Source organism: Oncorhynchus keta, chromosome 17 (genome assembly GCF_023373465.1).
Source record: "Oncorhynchus keta strain PuntledgeMale-10-30-2019 chromosome 17, Oket_V2, whole genome shotgun sequence".
Taxonomy (NCBI): Eukaryota; Metazoa; Chordata; class Actinopteri; order Salmoniformes; family Salmonidae; genus Oncorhynchus; species Oncorhynchus keta.
The window spans coordinates 21988946-22010032 of NC_068437.1; the positions used below are offsets into that span (position 1 = coordinate 21988946).

A 21087-nucleotide genomic window follows, 5' to 3' on the forward strand; every position below is an offset into this window, starting at 1 on the left:
CTGTTTTACACTTGTTGTATCCTACACACACGTCTCTGTCTGTCTCTCTGTCTGTCTCTGTCACCCATTCCACTGTACTGTTTTACACTTGTTGTATCCTACACACACATCTCTGTCTGTCTCTCTGTCTGTCTCTGTCACCCATTCCACTGTACTGTTTTATACTTGTTGTATCCTACACACACGTCTCTGTCTCTCTGTCTGTCTCTCTGTCTGTCTCTGTCACCCATTCCACTGTACTGTTTTATACTTGTTGTATCCTACACACACGTCTCTGTCTGTCTCTCTGTCTGTCTCTGTCACCCATTCCACTGTACTGTTTTATACTTGTTGTATCCTACACACACGTCTCTGTCTGTCTCTCTGTCTGTCTCTGTCACCCATTCCACTGTACTGTTTTATACTTGTTGTATCCTACACACATGTGACAAACAACCTTTTTTGTTTTTGTTTCTTTTATTTGATTGAGGACATTTGTATCTGAAGTTATGTGCACCTGCATGACATCCCCTAATCTTCCCCTTGTCAGGAAGATATCAGGTCTCTCACTCACCTTGTGTGAGAGGATGGTCCTTCTGGAAACCTCCGTTGTACTCCACCTGGTACTCCTTCACCTGGAAGCCAGGCACACATCCCTCCTCCCCCTCCTTCTGGGCTCCAATATGGACAACCTGAGAGACAACAAAGAAGAAAAAAGCAAGACTTAGTCAACAGGTTAACCCTCAGGTAAACAGCTGCGTCTTCTCTGATGCACTTCTTTAATGACAATTAGAATATCATTAGCCGACTGCTTCATCCTATTCATCTTCATAAAAGCTCTTTCCCAGAAATGCTTTATTCATCATTTTTAAAGAACCGCCACACAAAGGTAGACTGGGTCAAAGCATGTTTTATGGTGTGGAAAAACATAATATCTTAGAATTTTGGGGAAATGCACTAAAGCCCAATGCAGCCATTTATATAGAGTTGAAGTCGGAATTGTACATACACTTAGGTTGGAATCATTAAAACTAATTTATCAACCACTCCACAAATTTCTTGTTAACAAACTATAGCTTTGGCAAGTCGGGTAGGACATCTACTTTGTGCATGACACAAGTAATTTTTCCAACAATTGTTTACAGACAGATTATTTCACTTATCATTCACTGTATCACAATTCCAGTGGTCAGAAGTTTACATACACTAAGTTGACTGTGCCTTTAAACAGCTTGGAAAAACTTATGTCATGGCTGTAGAAGCTTCTGATAGGCTAATTGACATTGAGTCAATTGCAGGTGTACCTGTGGATGTATTTCAAGGCCTACCTTCAAACTCAGTGCCTCTTTGGTGACATCATGGGGAAATCAAAATAAATCAGTAAAGACCTCAGAAAAAAATATGTAAAACCTTCACAAATCTGGTTCATCCTTGGGAGCAATTTCCAAACACTTGAAGGTACCACATTCATCTGTATAAACAATAGTGTGCAAGTATAAACACCATGGGACCGTGCAGCCGTCATACCGCTCAGGAAGGAGAAACGCTCTGGCTCCTAGAGATGAACGTACTGCAAATCAATCCCAGAACGACAGCAAAGGACCTTGTGAACTTGCTGGAAGAAACAGGTACAAAAAGTATCTATATCCACAGTAAAACAAGTCCTATATCGACATAACCTGAAAGGCCGCTCAGCAAGGAAGAAGTCACTGCTCCAAAACCGCCATAAAAAATCCAGACTACGATTTGCAACTGCACATGTGGACAAAGATCATACTTTTTGGAGAAACATCCTCTGGTCTGATGAAACAAAAATATAACTTTTTGGCCAAAATGACCGTCTTTATGTTTGGAGGAAAAAGGGGGAGGCTTGCAAGTCGAAGAACACCATCCCAACCATGAAGCACGGGGGTGGCAGCATCATGTTGTGGGTGTTCTTTGCTGCAGGATGGACTGGTGCACTTCACAAGATAGATGGCTTCATGAGGGAAGAAAATTATGTGGATATATTGAAGCAACATCTCAAGACATCAGTCAGGAAGTTGAAGCTTGGTCGCAAATGGGTCTTCCAAATGGACAATGACCCCAAGCATACTTCCAAAGTTGTGGCAAAATGGCTTAAGGACAACAAAGTCAAGGTATTGGAGTGGCCATCCCAAAGCCCTGACCTCAACCCTATAGAACATTTGTGGGCAGAACTGAAAATGCGTGTGCGAGCAAGGAGGCCTACAAACCTAACTCAGTTACACCTGCTCTGCCAGGAGGAATGGGCCAAAATTCACCCAACGTATTGTGGGAAGCTTGTGGAAGGCTGCCCAAAACATTTGACACAAATTAAACAATTTAAAGGCAATGCTCCCAAATACTAATTGAGTGTATGTAAACTTCTGGCCCACTGGGAATGTGATGAAAGAAATAAAAGCTGAAATAAATCACTCTCTCTACTATTATTCAGACATTTCACATTCTTAAAATAAAGTGGTGATCCTAACTGACATAAAAATCGGGATTTTTTTACTGGGATTAAATGTCAGGAATTGTGAAAACTGAGTATAAATGTATTTGGCTAAGGTGTATGTAAACTTCCCACTTCAACTGTATGAATGCAACAGGTGTAATTAGAAGGTCCTGTGTAGATTATATTTTCAACCAGCAACTATCAGGAAATAACACTTTTTTCATACTTTCACAGTGTTTTATCAGCTGTTGTGCAAAACACAAGACAAAACAAAATGCATTTCCTTTCTGCAGAGAGCTGTTCAGATCAGTTTTTGTCCTCACAGAACATAGCCTCACTCTTAAGGTAATTATAGACTATCAGCATGGTTTTATGTGCTTTGGCAGAGAGCAGAGTGGGTACTGCTAAGAGGGAGCACAGACAGGACAGTTGTGTATTAGTATACAGTATCTGTCTGCGAAAGGCCACAACAGGGACAGACAGCCAGACAGGGGTGGTATTGGAAAGCAGTGGAGGGAGGCTCTAGGGGGCGTCAGAAGGCTTGGCAGTAGCCTGCCAGTCCTGGCCCACCTACAAGTCCATCCACCCGTCACTCCCAGTCCCCTCGCCTGCCATTATCACTCTTTCACCCCACATTCTCTCATCCATCCATCAATCCCCTGCTCAAAGGAGAGAGGGAGCAAGCATTCTCACCTTCTGTGACTTATCTAAGACACATGCATCATTTAAAAAGGTGTCACTGTATCTCATCACTGTTCAGACGAGAGGTCATACAGGGGTCATGTAATATTATCACTGCACACACCCATGCAGTGACATGGTGTCATTCAAATGATTCTATTCACATTTTTTTTCGTGCGGCAGACATGACAACCATCCCAGTGCAAAATGATTGGTAGTTTCTGATGGTAGCTCCTAAACAAAACTGTACAATAATACTAACATTGCAGTCTGAAAACTATTACAGTTTATTTCAATCACAAATATGTGGTATATTTTCACAACTCTTAGTACAAACTTCAAAACAGTTCATCAAAAAGGCAGTTGTTTTCAAGTACAATACACAAAATCACACAGTCACCTTTTCACCAGCTACAATATGTAACTTTTTGGGCTACCCGACTAAATTCACATAGAAATGTGAGTTATACAGTAGATTGTTCATTCTATTTGGAAGCAAGTCTATGATGCGGTAGATCTGTTCTACAGTATGCGCTATTTCTGTGCTTCCCGTTTTTAAGTTTCATTTTTTGAGTCTTTTACTTTCGATCTTGTACACCAGCTTCAAACAGCTAAAAATACTATATTTTTGGTTTTGGAAAAGATATTTCACAGCGGTTTAGATGGTACAATGACTCTCTACACTATGACTGCTTGTTTTGTCACAAACTAAAATTAGGCAAACTAATAGAATTTAAAAACAATCAGGAATTGTCGGAGTGATTTCTGCGTAGTCTATCTTTAATTAGTGTTTCATCTAGAAATAAATGTTTCACATGGCAATACATGTGCATAAAGCAAATGTCTTTCACAATGCAATGCTCATATTACTTACTCACATTACTTTTACTCACATTACTTTTTTTATGTCATGAAACTGCTTAACTAAAATTGCATAGGCCAGTTCAGTACTCTAATACCTTAATGTATAGTTATGGAGGCAAAAATCGATACAGTTACGTATCGGGATATTACCTTTGACGGTATATCGTATCGTTTTGACAATATCCCAATCTGATTTTTGTATTAGTTACCTGTACCTGCACCTACCTCCAGTATTTGTCCTTCATACGATAGCTTGTTCTCCATCTTCATTTTAACTCCATAGGGAGCCAGTTTTTAGCGCTCCTATTTCCATGACTGATCAAAACTTGTTTTCACATGGTTCTCTCTTGTCCCACTGCAGCAGACATGCAGTGCATTTGGAAATTATTCAGACCCCTTGACTTTTTCCACATTTTGTTACGTTATAGCACTATTCTAAAATGGATTACATTTTTTTAAAATCCTCATCAATCTACACCAATAACCCGTAATGACAAAGTGAAAATAGTTTTTTTTTTTGTGTGTGTGAAAATATATACAAAATAAAAACTGAAATACCTTACTTGCATAAAAGTATTCAGATCCTTTGCTATGAGTGTCAAAATTGAACTCAGGTCCATCCTGTTTCCATTGACCATCCTTGAGATGTTTCTACAACTTGATTGTGGTGAATTCAATTGATTGGACATGATTTGGAAAAGCACACATCTGTCTATATAAGGTCCCACAGTTGACAGTGCATGTCAAAGCAAAAACTAAGCCATGAGGTTGAAGGATCTTTCCGTAGATTCTCTGGTCTGATGAAACCAAGATTGAACTCTTTGGTCTGAATGCCAAGCATCACCTCTGGTGGAAACCTGGCATCATCCCATCACGCTGCTGGGATGTTTTTCAGCGGCAAAGACTGGGAGACTAGTCAGGATCGAGGGAAAGATGAACTGAGCAAACAGATAGATCCTTGATGAAAGCCTACTCCAGAACGCTCAGGACCTCAGACTAGGGCGTAGGTTTACCTTCCAAGCCTCTGAATGTATTTGAGTGGCCCAGCCAGAGCCCGGACTTGAAACACAATCGAACATCTCTGTAGAGACCAGAAAAAAGCTGTGCAGCGACGCTCCCCATCCAACATGACAGCGCTTGAGAGGATCTGCAGAGAAGAATGGGAGAAACTCCCCAAATACAGGTGTGATAAGCTTGTAGCATCATACCCAAGAAGACTCAAGGATGTAATCGCTGCCAAAGGTGCTTTAACAAAGTACTGAGTAAAGGGTCTGAATACTTATGTAAATGTATATTTTAATATTAATTGTTTTATACATTTGCAAAAAACAAAAAATAAACAGTTTTTGCTTTGTCATTATGGGCTATTGTGTGTAAATTGATGAGCAAAAAAAGTATTTAATCAATTTTAGAATAAGGCTGTAAAGTAACACAATGTGGAAAGATGGAAAGGGTCTGAATACTTTCCAAATGCACACTGTATGTGGCTGTTTTCGCTGCATAACATTTCGGGATTAGAAGAAGTGACTGCTAAATGCTAACTCCCATTTGTTTAAACTGGTTAACATAGCTAGAGTACAGAAATCGGTGTTGGTAGTCAAAGTCAGTTGCACAGGGCGGGGTCTAGACCCAGGGTCTCAAGCTTGATGATGAGTTTGGAGGGTACTATGGTGATAACTGCTGAGCTGTAGTCGTTGAACAGCATTCTCACATAGTTATTCCTCTTGTCCAAATGGGTTAGGGCAGTGTGCAGTGTGGTTGCGATTGCGTCGTCTGTGGACCTATTGGGGCGGTAAGCAAATTGGAGTGGGTCTAGGGTGTCAGGTAGGGTGGAGGTGATATGGTCCTTGACTAGTCTCTCAAAGTACTTCATGATGACGGAAGTGAGCGCTACGGGGCAGTAGTCGTTTAGCACAGTTACCTTAGCTTTCTTGGGAACAGGAACAATGGTGGCCCTCTTTAAGCATGTGGGAACAGCAGACTGGGTTAAGGATTGATTAAATATGTCCGTAAACACACCAGCCAGCTGGTCTGCGCATGCTCTGAGGACGCGGCTGGGAATGCCGTCTGGGCCATCAGCCTTGCGAGGGTTAACACGTTTAAATGTTTTACTCACGTCGGCTGCATTTTGGTAGCGGGCCGTGTCCGTGGCACTATATTGTCCTCAAAGCGAGCAAAGAAGTTGTTTAGTCTGTCTGGGAGCAAGACATCCTGCTCCGCGACGGGGCTGGTTTTCTTTTTGTAATCCGTGATTGACTGTAGACCATGCCACATACCTCTTGTGTCTGAGCCGTTGAATTGCGACTCTACTTTGTCTCTATACTGAAGCTTAGCTTGTTTGATTGCCTAGCTACACTGTTTGTATTCGGTCATGTTTCCGGTCACCTTGACATGATTCAAAGCTGTGGTTCGCACTTTCAGTTTGGGCATTAATGCTGCCATCAATCCACGGTTTCAGGTTTGGGAACGTTTTAATAGTTGCTGTGGGTACGACATCTCCGATGCAGTTGCTAATAAACTCGCTCACCGAATCAGCGTATTCGTCAATGTTGTTGTTTGACGCAATGCGGAACATATCCCAGTTCACGTGATCAAAGCAATCTTGAAGCGCGGAATCAGAATGGTCGGACTAGCGTTGAACAGACCTGAGCACGGGAGCTTCCTGTTTTAGTTTCTGTCTATAGGCTGGAAGGAACAGAATGGAGTCGTGTTCAGCTTTTCCGAAAGGAGGGCGGGGGAGGGCCTTATATGCGTTGCGGAAGTTAGAATAACAATTTTTGGTATTCTAACTGGTTTTGCCAGCCCTGGTTGCACAATCGATATGCTGATAGAATTTAGGGAGTCTTGTTTTCAGATTAGCCTTGTTAAAATCCCCAGCTACAATGAATGCAGCCTCAGGATATGTCATTTCCAGTTTACATAGTGTCAAATGAAGTTCGTTCAGGGCCATCGATGTGTCTGCTTGGGGGGGAATATATGCGGCTGTGATTATAATCGAAGTGAATTCTCTTGGTAGATAATGCGGTCGACATTTGATTGTGAGGAATTCCAAGTCAGGTGAACAGAAGGACTTGAGTTCCTGTATGTTGTTATGATCACACCATGTCTCATTAATCATAAGGCATACCCCCCCGCCCTTCTTACCAGAAAGATGCTTGTTTCTGTCGGCGCGATGCTGGCTGTACCGACTCCGATAGCATGTCTCGAGTGAGCCATGTTTCCGTGAAGCAAAGAACGTTCTCTGGAATGCTACCCTTGCTCGGATTTCATCTACCTTGTTGTCAAGAGACTGGACGTTGGCGAGTAGTATGCTCGGGAGTGGTGCGCGATGTGCCCGTCTCCGGAGCCTGACCAGAAGACTGTTTCGTCTGCCCCTTTTACGGCGTCGTTGTTTTGGTTCGCCGGCTGGGATCCGATCCATTGTCCTGAGTGGTGGGCAAAACAGAGGATCCACTTTGGGAAAGTCCTATTCCTGATCGTAATGCTGGTGAGTTGATGTTGCTCCTATATCCAGTAGTTCCTCCCGACTGTATGTAATAAAACCTAAGATTACCTTGGGTACCACTGTAAGAAATAACAGGTAAAAAAAATACTGCATGGATTCCTATGAACGTGAAGCGCGGCGGCCATCTCTGTCGGCGCCGAAAACCATAGGCCCACAATAGAAATGCTGTAGATTTAAAAAAAAAATAGTGTCGTTGATGATTGTGAATGCATTATCCACATGTGGTTGTATTGTGTTTTAAATTGTCAAATAAATCTATGTCTATCTATCCATCCGCCATTGGCCCTTTCCCCCACGCATTTCCATCCATTGGTCGAGCCTGATTTACCTCTTTCCCGCATCTATGGAAGTGATCACATCTCAATAATAATAGCAAGCAGCCATAGTCTGAGTCGATATTCATGTATAATAAGGAATTCCCTTTGAACAAGCCCAAACAATTGTGGAAAACAAACATTTTCCCATTTACCCTCATTGTAAAATAACCAACTTCATTGTTGTTTTTTTGTTATACAGAAATAACAAAACATGCCGAAAAGCTGCTGTGTTGTTCAATGTACATGTAACCAGGTCAAGAATCCCGACCTACGGATTACAATGCTCCCACGTAGGATAATAGAGCCTGCTAGAAGAGCCCAGGCTATTTGGCGTGGGAAATGTGTGGGGACCCGGGGTCCAAGTAGGCTACATGTACCACCTATGTGAGTGGAAAACATTTCCTCACAGGTAAGACATTTAACTTGTTTAGTATAGTCTGTTTGTAACACCACTCACTACTTGTAGCTGTATAGTCTGTTTGTAACACCACTCACTACTTGTAGCTGTATAGTCTGTTTGTAACACCACTCACTACTTGTTTAGTATAGTCTGTTTGTAACACCACTCACTACTTGTAGCTGTATAGTCTGCTTATTTGTGTTGTTGTCACTCATGTGGCTGCTCGCACCATCATGAAAATGGGCATGAGGGAAGCCTTACAATATTACGTTTTGTAAGCAGTTAAAACACTCTGCAGAAGGCAATGCTAAAAAGTAATCTTTAGACATATTGCACTTTGCTTAAATGTAGTTTTGTAATTGACTAAAACAAGCAGAAAACAAGACATTTGATGTGAGTCAATGGGGTAATCCAGTGAAAACAGACAAATATATAAAAATTGGACTTTCGTAAACGCATTGTGGACCTGTTAAGGCATCAGCATGCTTCAGTTTGGTTGGCGGCTAGCCAACAAAATGTGTCACATACATCGTAAACAACAGGTGTAGACTAACAACAAGCATTTCACTGTTATTCTACACCTGTTGTTTACGAAGCATGTGACACATACAACTTTATTTTATTCGAAGACGGTCGCTTGGAAAACTACAAAAAGGGGGGAAAGAGGTAACATTACCCCGGGACAGTAGAGGTCGATGAGCTGGGAATAGCCATCTACGGCATAACAAGGAAGTGACGACACAGCCAAACAAGGAAAAAACATGCGGAAAAATAAAATAGTGCACACAGAGACACTTGCGAGAAAATGGAGGTTGTGCAAATTGCCCAGGATCTACTAGATTTGATATACCTAGTAACACATACAATAGGCGAGATACGGAGACAAATAAGATTGTCAGTGCACTCCACAGAGAAAGAACAATGGATGGGGTGTATGCAATACTGGTCCAACAAATCTGCGTTCCCCAATTGATGTTATTGAAAAACTGTCGTGACGCTTCGGGTTCTTACCTCTGGAAATTCACAGCAGGCTGTAGCGAGCAGCTACAGAATTGATTAATCTACGGTGTGCAGTATTGTATCGGAGGTCTTGCAAAGCCCTTTGGCTTGCCCTGAAGTATGACTTTGTAGCCTTTCCTACAGGGGATCATTCAACGCTGTCCATCTCAATGAACCTGGCCTTACCTACAACTACCGCCACTCTCGTTGTCGAAGAGTCATAGAGAATGGATTCAGCATCATGGCTGCAAACATCTGGATTCTTGGTCGTCCAATCACATGTACCCCTGAAAAGGGGCTCTCTCTCCCCCGCTACTCTCTCCTCTTCCATCCTATCATCTCTTCCCTCTGCTCAAACCTTCTCCAACCTATCTCCTGATTCTGCCTCCTCAACCCTCCTCTCCTCCCTTTCTGCATCCTTTGACTCTCTATGTCCCCTATCTTCCAGGCCGGCTCGGTCCTCCCCTCCCGCTCCGTGGCTCGACGACTCATTGCGAGTTCACAGAACGGGGCTCCGGGCAGCCGAGCGGAAATGGAGGAAAACTCGCCTCCCTGCGGACCTGGCATCCTTTCGCTCCCTCCTCTCTACATTTTCCTCCTCTGTCTCTGCTGCTAAAGCCACTTTCTACCACTCTAAATTCCAAGCATCTGCCTCTAACCCTAGGAAGCTCTTTGCCACCTTCTCCTCCCTTCTGAATCCTCCTCCCCTCCCCCTCCTCCCTCTCTGCAGATGACTTCGTCAACCATTTTGAAAAGAAGGTCGACGACATCCGATCCTCGTTTGCTAAGTCAAACGACACCGCTGGTTCTGCTCACACTGCCCTACCCGGTGCTCTGACCTCTTTCTCCCCTCTCTCCAGATGAAATCTCGCGTCTTGTGACGGCCGGCCGCCCAACAACCTGCCCGCTCGACCCTATCCCCTCCTCTCTTCTCCAGACCATTTCCGGAGACCTTCTCCCTTACCTCACCTCGCTCATCAACTCATCCCTGACCGCTGGCTACGTCCCTTCCGTCTTCAAGAGAGCGAGAGTTGCACCCCTTCTGAAAAAACCTACACTCGATCCCTCCGATGTCAACAACTACAGACCAGTATCCCTTCTTTCTTTTCTCTCCAAAACTCTTGAACGTGCCGTCCTTGGCCAGCTCTCCCGCTATCTCTCTCAGAATGACCTTCTTGATCCAAATCAGTCATGTTTCAAGACTAGTCATTCAACTGAGACTGCTCTTCTCTGTATCACGGAGGCGCTCTGCACCGCTAAAGCTAACTCTCTCTCCTCTGCTCTCATCCTTCTAGACCTATCGGCTGCCTTCGATACTGTGAACCATCAGATCCTCCTCTCCACCCTCTCCGAGTTGGGCATCTCCGGCGCGGCCCACGCTTGGATTGCGTCCTACCTGACAGGTCGCTCCTACCATTTTACATTACATTTACATTTACATTTAAGTCATTTAGCAGACGCTCTTATCCAGAGCGACTTACAAATTGGTGCATACACCTTATGACCACCAGTGGAACAGCCACTTGCATCTAAATCTTGTTGGGGGAGAAGGGGGGGGTGAGAAGGATTACTTACCCTTACTTACCCTATCCTAGGTATTCCTTGAAGAGGTGGGGTTTCAGGTGTCTCCGGAAGGTGGTGATTGACTCCGCTGTCCTGGCGTCGTGAGGGAGTTTGTTCCACCATTGGGGGCCAGAGCAGCGAACAGTTTTGACTGGGCTGAGCGGGAACTGTACTTCCTCAGTGGTAGGGAGGCGAGCAGGCCAGAGGTGGATGAACGCAGTGCCCTTGTTTGGGTGTAGGGCCTGATCAGAGCCTGGAGGTACTGAGGTGCCGTTCCCCTCACAGCTCCGTAGGCGAGCACCATGGTCTTGTAGCGGATGCGAGCTTCAACTGGAAGCCAGGTGGCGTGGCGAGAATCTGTCTCCTCACCACGCGCTCTCACCACTGGTGTCCCCAGGGCTCTGTTCTAGGCCCTCTCCTATTCTCGCTATACACCAAGTCACTTGGCTCTGTCATAACCTCACATGGTCTCTCCTATCATTGCTATGCAGACGACACACAATTAATCTTCTCCTTTCCTCCTTCTGATGACCAGGTGGTGAATCGCATCTCTGCATGTCTGGCAGACATATCAGTGTGGATGATGGATCACCACCTCAAGCTGAACCTCGGCAAGACGGAGCTGCTCTTCCTCCCGGGGAAGGACTGCCCGTTCCATGATCTCGCCATCACGGTTGACAACTCCATTGTGTCCTCCTCCCAGAGCGCTAAGAACCTTGGCGTGATCCTGGACAACACCCTGTCGTTCTCAACTAACATCAAGGCGGTGGCCCGTTCCTGTAGGTTCATGCTCTACAACATCCGCAGAGTACGACCCTGCCTCACACAGGAAGCGGCGCAGGTCCTAATCCAGGCACTTGTCATCTCCCGTCTGGATTACTGCAACTCGCTGTTGGCTGGGCTCCCTGCCTGTGCCATTAAACCCCTACAAATCATCCAGAACGCCGCAGACCCTGCTCGCCTCCCTACCACTGAGGAAGTACAGTTCCCGCTCAGCCCAGTCAAAACTGTTCGCTGCTCTGGCTCCCCAATGGTGGAACACACTCCCGCACGACGCCAGGACAGCGGAGTCAATCACCACCTTCCGGAGACACCTGAAACCCCACCTCTTTAAGGAATACCTAGGATAGGATAAAGTAATCCTTCTCACCCCCCTTAAAAGATTTAGATGCACTATTGTAAAGTGGCTGTTCCACTGGATGTCATAAGGTGAATGCACCAATTTGTAAGTCGCTCTGGATAAGAGCGTCTGCTAAATGACTTAAATGTAAATGTAAAAGGCTTAGGACATTGTGAAGGCATGTGTGGCCCTCCACAACTACCCCTCCTCCACGGATGAAGTTCATCAGCCAAAAGCAAGATTACGTACTTCCCTTCTGGAAAATACCAACCTGGAGAGTGGAGGAGGGTTGTGTCAGGGGACAACAATCTCCAAGAGCCAGGGAGACTCTCTCGTGCCAGAGCGACACAGCTTACAAGGGAAAACAGGAAACAAGCTCATGGACTTCCTTTCCCCCCCTGGATGTGTGCCATGGCAGGAAGACATGGTTAGGAGTGGAAAACTCAACCCAAGGCCAGCAAATCATGCAGAATAGGACTTTGTTTTGACTGCTCACACACACACACCTCTTAATGGATGCACACAGACTCACATTTATTTATGTGTGCACTGTGAACAAAGTACTTTGTACTAAAATGTAGAGTTTTAATATTGTTAATTAAATGAAAGCTGATTCTATGATGTCTACATTAATTTAGATTAGATTGAACTACACCACACAATAGAAGAAAACCTGTAAAGTATGTGGCACACAGCTCTTTACATTGTCAGCACTTGATATTCAAATAGAATGCATTGAAACACCTTGTATTTAGATGACGAAATTCAGGTTTTGCAGCATACAAAAATATACCTTTATTTTTGCTTCTGGGCTCTGTAAGCAAACCACAATACAAAAGTGTCTGCTGAGAACAGACATGTGAACAACAAAAGTGTCTATGGAATAAAATTAAAGTGTCAGAGCGTAGATACAAATATTTATGAACAATATAAATATTTATGAACCATAGTACAAGAGTCTCTGCTAAGAACAGACATGTAAACAACAAATTTCAACAACAAATATGGAATAAAATGTAAGTGTCAGTGTAGATACAAATATTTATGTACAATATGAATATTTTGGAACAAATCTTGAGATCGGTCTTCAATCATTTGCATTGCCTTTGTCATGTGATAAGGGCTGTCTACATCTCTTTTCTCCCTCCTCCTCACACCCCTGCTACTACTGCTGCTGCTCTGTGTTATTGGTGAAGAGCAAGCCAGTGTCATAGGTCTTGGAGGTGGGCCCAGGATAGAGCTTCCCAGGTCCTGCAAGGAGAACTGTTTCCAATTATGCACTGCAGCTCATTGTGGGAGATGGGCTCGAGGCCAATTACCAGTCAGTACTGGGGGCAGAGGATGTACTGGGGGCCGGTGTACAGGCAGTGCTGGGGGCAGAGGATGTGCTGGGAGCCGGTGTACAGGCAGTGCTGGGGGCAGAGGATGTGCTGGGAGCCGGTGTACAGGCAGTGCTGGGGGCAGAGGATGTGCTGGGAGCCGGTGTACAGGCAGTGCTGGGGGCAGAGGATGTGCTGGGAGCCGGTGTACAGGCAGTGCTGGGGCAGAGGATGTGCTGGGAGCCGGTGTACAGGCAGTGCTGGGGGCAGAGGATGTGCTGGGAGCCGGTGTACAGGCAGTGCTGGGGGCAGAGGATGTGCTGGGAGCCGGTGTACAGGCAGTGCTGGGGGCAGAGGATGTGCTGGGAGCCGGTGTACAGGCAGTGCTGGGGGCAGAGGATGTGCTGGGAGCCGGTGTACAGGCAGTGCTGGGGGCAGAGGATGTGCTGGGAGCCGGTGTACAGGCAGTGCTAGGGGCAGAGGATGTGCTGGGAGCCGGTGTACAGGCAGTGCTCGGGGCAGAGGGTGTGCTGGGAGCCGGTGTACAGGCAGTGCTGGGAGCAGAGGATGTGCTGGGAGCCGGTGTACAGGCAGTGCTAGGGGCAGAGGATGTGCTGGGAGCCGGTGTACAGGCAGTGCTGGGAGCAGAGGATGTGCTGGGAGCCGGTGTACAGGCAGTGCTGGGGCAGAGGATGTGCTGGGAGCCGGTGTACAGGCAGCCGGTGTACAGGCAGTGCTAGGGGCAGAGGATGTGCTGGGAGCCGGTGTACAGGCAGTGCTGGGAGGAGAGGATGTGCTGGGAGCCGGTGTACAGGCAGTGCTAGGGGCAGAGGATGTGCTGGGAGCCGGTGTACAGGCAGTGCTAGGGGCAGAGGATGTGCTGGGAGCCGGTGTACAGGCAGTGCTAGGGGCAGAGGATGTGCTGGGAGCCGGTGTACAGGCAGTGCTGGGAGCAGAGGATGTGCTGGGAGCCGGTGTACAGGCAGTGCTAGGGGCAGAGGATGTGCTGGGAGCCGGTGTACAGGCAGTGCTGGGGGCAGAGGATGTGCTGGGAGCCGGTGTACAGGCAGTGCTGGGGGCAGAGGATGTGCTGGGAGCCGGTGTACAGGCAGTGCTGGGGGCAGAGGATGTGCTGGGAGCCGGTGTACAGGCAGTGCTAGGGGCAGAGGATGTGCTGGGAGCCGGTGTACAGGCAGTGCTCGGGGCAGAGGGTGTGCTGGGAGCCGGTGTACAGGCAGTGCTGGGAGCAGAGGATGTGCTGGGAGCCGGTGTACAGGCAGTGCTAGGGGCAGAGGATGTGCTGGGAGCCGGTGTACAGGCAGTGCTGGGAGCAGAGGATGTGCTGGGAGCCGGTGTACAGGCAGTGCTGGGGGCAGAGGATGTGCTGGGAGCCGGTGTACAGGCAGTGCTAGGGGCAGAGGATGTGCTGGGAGCCGGTGTACAGGCAGTGCTGGGAGGAGAGGATGTGCTGGGAGCCGGTGTACAGGCAGTGCTAGGGGCAGAGGATGTGCTGGGAGCCGGTGTACAGGCAGTGCTAGGGGCAGAGGATGTGCTGGGAGCCGGTGTACAGGCAGTGCTAGGGGCAGAGGATGTGCTGGGAGCCGGTGTACAGGCAGTGCTGGGAGCAGAGGATGTGCTGGGAGCCGGTGTACAGGCAGTGCTAGGGGCAGAGGATGTGCTGGGAGCCGGTGTACAGGCAGTGCTAGGGGCAGAGGATGTGCTGGGAGCCGGTGTACAGGCAGTGCTGGGGGCAGAGGATGTGCTGGGAGCCGGTGTACAGGCAGTGCTAGGGGCAGAGGATGTGCTGGGAGCCGGTGTACAGGCAGTGCTGGGAGGAGAGGATGTGCTGGGAGCCGGTGTACAGGCAGTGCTAGGGGCAGAGGATGTGCTGGGAGCCGGTGTACAGGCAGTGCTAGGGGCAGAGGATGTGCTGGGAGCCGGTGTACAGGCAGTGCTAGGGGCAGAGGATGTGCTGGGAGCCGGTGTACAGGCAGTGCTGGGAGCAGAGGATGTGCTGGGAGCCGGTGTACAGGCAGTGCTAGGGGCAGAGGATGTGCTGGGAGCCGGTGTACAGGCAGTGCTAGGGGCAGAGGATGTGCTGGGAGCCGGTGTACAGGCAGTGCTGGGGGCAGAGGATGTGCTGGGAGCCGGTGTACAGGCAGTGCTGGGGCACAGAGAACAAAAATGGATGCTGTTTCCATTCGCTGGTGTTTGTGCCTTGAAAAATAAAAAAGTGGAGGACTGTATAGTACACATCCAAACCATCGCAAACTATCAATGAACATCACATCAAACATCATTAACCGAGACTACAATAGATTATAATGTTGCAAATGTTTGAGCAGAGTTGAGTAGGCTTGACCTACTGCAGCTACTCAACTCTGCTTAAACATTTGCAACTTTTTAGCTAGCTGGACCTTGCTACCAAACTTTGACTTCGGTGTTAAGAATGTGGGAAGCTTATGATATTGTTTCTTGAACAAAATTATGTTTGATCAAAAAGTTGCAAAGCTCTCTAGTTTAATTTGCCAGCTTGCTTTCTCTGCACAGGTATGCTTCTAGGTTAGCTAGCCACTAGCCAGCCAAGTAGATAGCGCTAGCTGGCTATCTATTGTTAGAAAACATGGCTACTCGACTAATATACAACCAAATACCTAATCCTCTGGTGAATACAGTAAATTACTTTCAGTCATCCCATGCTTCACGTGCCGAACAAGCTAGGGAAGCCGGCATCTCCACTGTGGCCCTGGGTTCTTTTATTTGCCTTTACGCATTGGTCTCAAACCCTACCCCACTTTTTCAACAAAGTGGTTGGGTCCGACCGCAGCGTCACCACAATGTCCCTCCATGAATTGGTCTTTACATTCTGGTCTTTGTATAATGCATGGATAGAATTGTAGAGGTGAAGGTACTTTTGTACCTCCTCGGTCAATAGATGCTCGAAGTTATCAGTCGCCATGTTGAATGAACACTGAGTTTTGGGCTGAATCGAGTAGAAGAAGAAACTCGTGTCACCCCTACAGTTGACCAATCACCGACGAAGGGCCGTGTCCCACCACCCGCCAACCCCTCTTTTTACGCTACTGCTACTCTCTGTTCATCATATACGGATAGTCACTTTAACCATACCTACATGTACATACTACCTCAATAAGCCTGACTAACCGGTGTCTGTATATAGCCTTGCTACTCTTATTTTCAAATGTCTTTTTACTGTTGTTTTATTTCTTTACTTACACACACACACACACACACACACACACACACACACACACACACACACACACACACACACACACACACACACACACACACACACACACACACACACACACACACACACACACACACATACTTTTTTTTATCCGCACTATTGGTTAGAGCCTGTAAGGAAGCATTTCACAGTAAGGTCTACCTACACCTGTTGTATTCGGCGCACGTGACAAATAAACTTTGATTTGATTCGAAATGTGCCCCCCCCCAAAAAATGTGTTTCACGAACAGCCTTGTCGAACACCAAAACCTTGTCGAACACCAAAACAAACAAATATTTCACAAAACATAGTCAGAATATCTATACAAACTGTTCTGAACTGTTTCAGATGGGAAGCATGTGGCTTTACAATCAATCAATCATGAGGGATTTGACAAATATCCACTTTGTTGTATTTGCACCAATCCGGCATCCTTCTTCTATCCCCCATGATCTGCGTTCCAATGACCTCTTTACCACATCTATGAGTTTACCAGTCAAATTGCCAGGGTTAGAGCTTCCAAACCTGTTCTATTGATTCTATTTCTATGGCGTTTGGCACGATTCCATTGATGCCATTCCAGTCGTTACAATGAACCTGCCTTCTATAGCTCCATATAGCTCCTCCCACCAGCTTCTGCTGACCCAGAGGTTTTTCCCCAGGTGCATGAACAATGAAGACATTTAGAGCGATGTCGATGAGAACCTATGGCCAAATGCTCAAGACTGCCTGCTAAACATGATGTTTCTTTCATTTTTTTTTTCATTTGATTACAGTACACCTGTTGTAATTATATCTAAACAATACGTTTACTTTTTGGATCAATGATTGCAAAAGATGTAGTGCAAGTGTATTATCTAATGTGAAAACAGTGTAATGTACTGTAATTTACAGTACTATAGCATATTGCATTCAAAGGGCAGTTTTTAAACATGTATCTTGCACTCTTTTGCTATTGGATTAACTGGTTGTTAAATTGGTAAAGGGAGAAGATATCACTGTGTTGTGTTTTGGTGATTAAACCAATGTTCTTATGGTATTTCACAATAACCTTATATTTTGGATCAATGGTTGTGTAGTGAAAGAAGTCTTCAAAGAAAACGAATGCAGAAATAAAAGGTTTTGAATATGAGTGTTACCAGTTTGGAGTTGTGTACTAAGAGTTTAGAAAATTCACAACATACTTCTTCTCATAATGGGCATATTATTGGTATTGATTATGTATTTATATTGTCACAAACACCAGATAGGTGCAGTGAAATTGTTTTACAGGGTCAGCCATAGTAGTACGACACCCCTGGAGCAAAGTAGGGTTAAGTACCTTGCTCAAGGGCACATCGACAGATTTTTCACCTTGTCAGCTCGGGTATTCAAACCACCTACCTTTCAGTTACTGGCCCAACGCTCTAATCACTAGGCTACCTGTCGCAGTAGCCTACATAACCTATTGTGCAACAGAAAAGAAATCATCCCATTTTAAATGTCATTTATAACAAGAGAGGAAAATGTATTTTAGAATCAATAGAGCCTCTTCAGAGACATCTTTATCCACTACTCCAGTCGCTGGGTCCTCTCTGTTGTTATTGAACTAAAAGTTCAATGCAATTAAGACATTTCTCAAAACTGTAATGGCCGGCCGGAGAAGGGAGAGGGAGAGGGAGAGGGAGAGGGAGAGGGAGAGGGAGGGGAGGGAGAGGAGAGAGGGAGAGAGGGAGAGGAGGAGGAGAGAGAGAGAGAGAGAGAGAGAGAGAGAGAGAGAGAGAGAGAGAGAGAGAGAGAGAGGGAGAGAGAGAGAGAGAGAGAGAGAGAGAGAGAGAGAGAGAGAGAGAGAGAGAGAGAGAGAGAGAGAGAGAGAGAGAGAGAGAGAGAGCTCAAGGTAGCCAGCCATGTGGAGAAACAGATAGATGCTTTGTCTCACTCATCATCAGGTCAGGGATATGGATGTGATAATTATGGGATAGGATGCCGTTTGTTGATGACATAAAGGAGATTCATGACAATAAATTAGCCTGATAATCATGTAAAAGGGAGGAGATATGCTAATCCAGGAGCCGAGGATCCCAGAGGTCATCATTATGCTGTCTTCTGATGCCACAGGGTGGCTAGGAGAATGTGCTGTAATGGCACAGCAGTAGGGATGTAACGATACCAATATTTTTTCCATGGAAAAAAAGAAAACACGAAGCAGACCAAACTCTTTGGTCCTTTAAAAACCTGCTGTATGTCAAATATTGTGTGATATAGCTTGGAAAATAAACAAATGTGACTAGATGACAATATAATGATGTTTGTTTGCAACATTAGGGAGATTTTCCTAAAGAAGTTAAATCCGCTTTGTGTTTTGTTTCCTTGCCACGATACTAATGAGCATCGCAATACTGGTATCGTCCCGGCCTTACACAGCAGGAGAATATGCACAGGACTTCCTGCAGAACACTTAGGCTGATCTCTGATTGTACTGTATGTCTGGTATTGATGGTTGGTAACAAATCCTTATTAGAGGTGGGGGTCAATCATAAACACTTATAGTAGTTTTGGTTTGGTCTGTCAACCATTAGCTAACCATTTAGCAGGACAGTAATATGGAGATGAGGTGTACAGTACAGTATGCTGGGGATGATATGGGTTTGGCAGGTCCTCCGGTACAGGGCCCATTAGATGTAATGTCTCTGCTAAGTATTCACTATACCCCAGGGACAAGTGCTTTCCTCCTGGTGTCAAACTGTTAATTCAATTCTATCTGGGGGCCACTGTCAGAATAGATACAATCTTTGTTAGTCATGAACTCAATCACATTTATGGGACAGCCGAGCCTGACGAGAGCCTGGCGACATGCAGAACCTATACTGTCACTTTAGAATGTCACTGCCGCTCAACCTCGGCAGGGGATAGATAAACAATATCAAAGCAATTTATAGGGAAATAAGACACCATACAGTAAGAACATCTGGAACAGCAGGAGGGCAACAACATTAGAAGGCTGGAAGACAGTCAGTGGCCATATTGTCTCGTCTGAGCGTTACGACGGCGACATTTTAAAGGGCGTTCCAGTGAAAGACAGGAAGAATGGAAGAATGGTCATATCGAAGAATGGTCATATCGTCACTACACATCTGCCTGATGCAGTGGAGAACTACCTGGCCCCCTGCTCTCTGTGTTCAATTAGTATTCAAATATGAAAGCTAAAGAAAAACTGTAGAGTATTTTATGACAGGGTGACCATGCTGAGAAGAATGTATTGGAACGTGTGTGCGTGTTCGAATGCACTATTTGTGCATCCTAGAGTGTCTGGGCAAGTGGGAGTGGGTGGATTTGGAAGTACTGTGGGCTTAGGGAATGGGATAAAAGAGTAATACATGTAAAATATGCATGAACATAAGAGTGGGCAGGCAGATGTGAAATAGGAGTTTGACAGATCTCAAGAGTGTATGTGCAGCCATATGTGTGTAAATCTCTGTGTCTGTGTGTGTTTGAAGTGAGACGGAAGAAAGCGGGACACATCGTTATTTTGCAGGCCTTCCTTCATGTGGAGGTGTCATGCTGCAAGTGTGGAGCTCACATTCTGTCTGTGGAAACCACCTGCTGTCTGCCTTAGCCTAGCGGATAATCACTAGGCTTGTGCGGTATACGTATATAACGTTACCATATTACAGGGGGATTTCCAAATAGCCACAGCATGTTTTTGCAATACCATCAATACAGTTGAAACTATTTCTTAATTTTTATTCATAAATTTGAATATTTGTAGCTACTTAAAACATTTTTTTTTTTAACCTGCAGTCAACTTGTGCAACACGTTAGGAGATAAAGCAGATTGCATTCTTTATTTCACCTGTCACATCATGTTTTATCATAGAGCTTACCGGTAGTCCCCAGTTACATGGTGTTTGTTTACAAGCACAAAACGACGAGAGACCGGGCCTTGTGAGTTACTCACTGTAGTGCAGCAAGCACCAGGGGATCTAGTTACGGTATGGAATTCACAACTAAATGTTTGCCAGCTCGACATCTTATAACTATTAAGTTAACTGTCTAAAATGTTCTAAATGCTCTGCATTTGAATTGCTAATTTAGTAGCTAGTTATCGAAGTGGTTATCTTCCTGCAAAATCAAGCTTCTCATGATAACAGCAGAGAATCCCCTCCTGGATCAAGAGCATTGCTGTCTAATATTTGTTGTGTGTGTGCAGCAAACTGTGAGTAGCATTTTTTAGTTTAAAAATAGCATCCCTTGTGTACGATGCCGGTATTACCGAATATCCTGGAATGGCACAAGGTCAGTATGAAGGTATGCAGGATTCACACACACAGTGGCAAGTCAAATTTTTCAAGCACTAATGTTTATTTTGAAGAACTTTCAATTTGCATTAGTTCCTATTATGCAATTGTTTCTAGTCGCCAACACATGGCAGTATATTGCCACACCCTCATGAAAAAAAGACTTATAAATTCTACTCAATAATAAGTGTTTCACAACTTGTTTGTTACATACATGAGTGGTAAGTCAGGACTGATGATGTTGACTGATTTTCTTATTTGAATTGTAACTCAGTAAAATCTTTGAAATTGTTTCATGTTGCGTTCATATTTTTGTTCAGTGTACCTAATAGTCTTCCTATTTAAATTGTC

The 21087-nt window shown here is 45.4% G+C and overlaps 1 protein-coding gene across 2 annotated transcripts in view; it reads right to left on the reverse strand.

The window, feature by feature from the left end:
• Positions 1-21087, reverse strand: part of cdh13 (cadherin 13, H-cadherin (heart)) — a 620914-nt gene that overhangs the window by 463842 nt on the left and 135985 nt on the right. The window contains exons 1-2 of one of the 2 annotated variants that reach the window (XM_052465703.1): positions 4208-4267; positions 554-671 (exon numbers count right to left, since the gene is read on the reverse strand). In XM_052465703.1, the coding sequence (XP_052321663.1) occupies positions 554-671; positions 4208-4252 (163 nt within the window). In that variant the 5' untranslated portion in view covers positions 4253-4267. Of the gene's footprint in view, positions 1-553; positions 672-4207; positions 4268-21087 lie in introns of those variants that run through there. The other variant, XM_052465701.1, reaches the window with a different exon arrangement.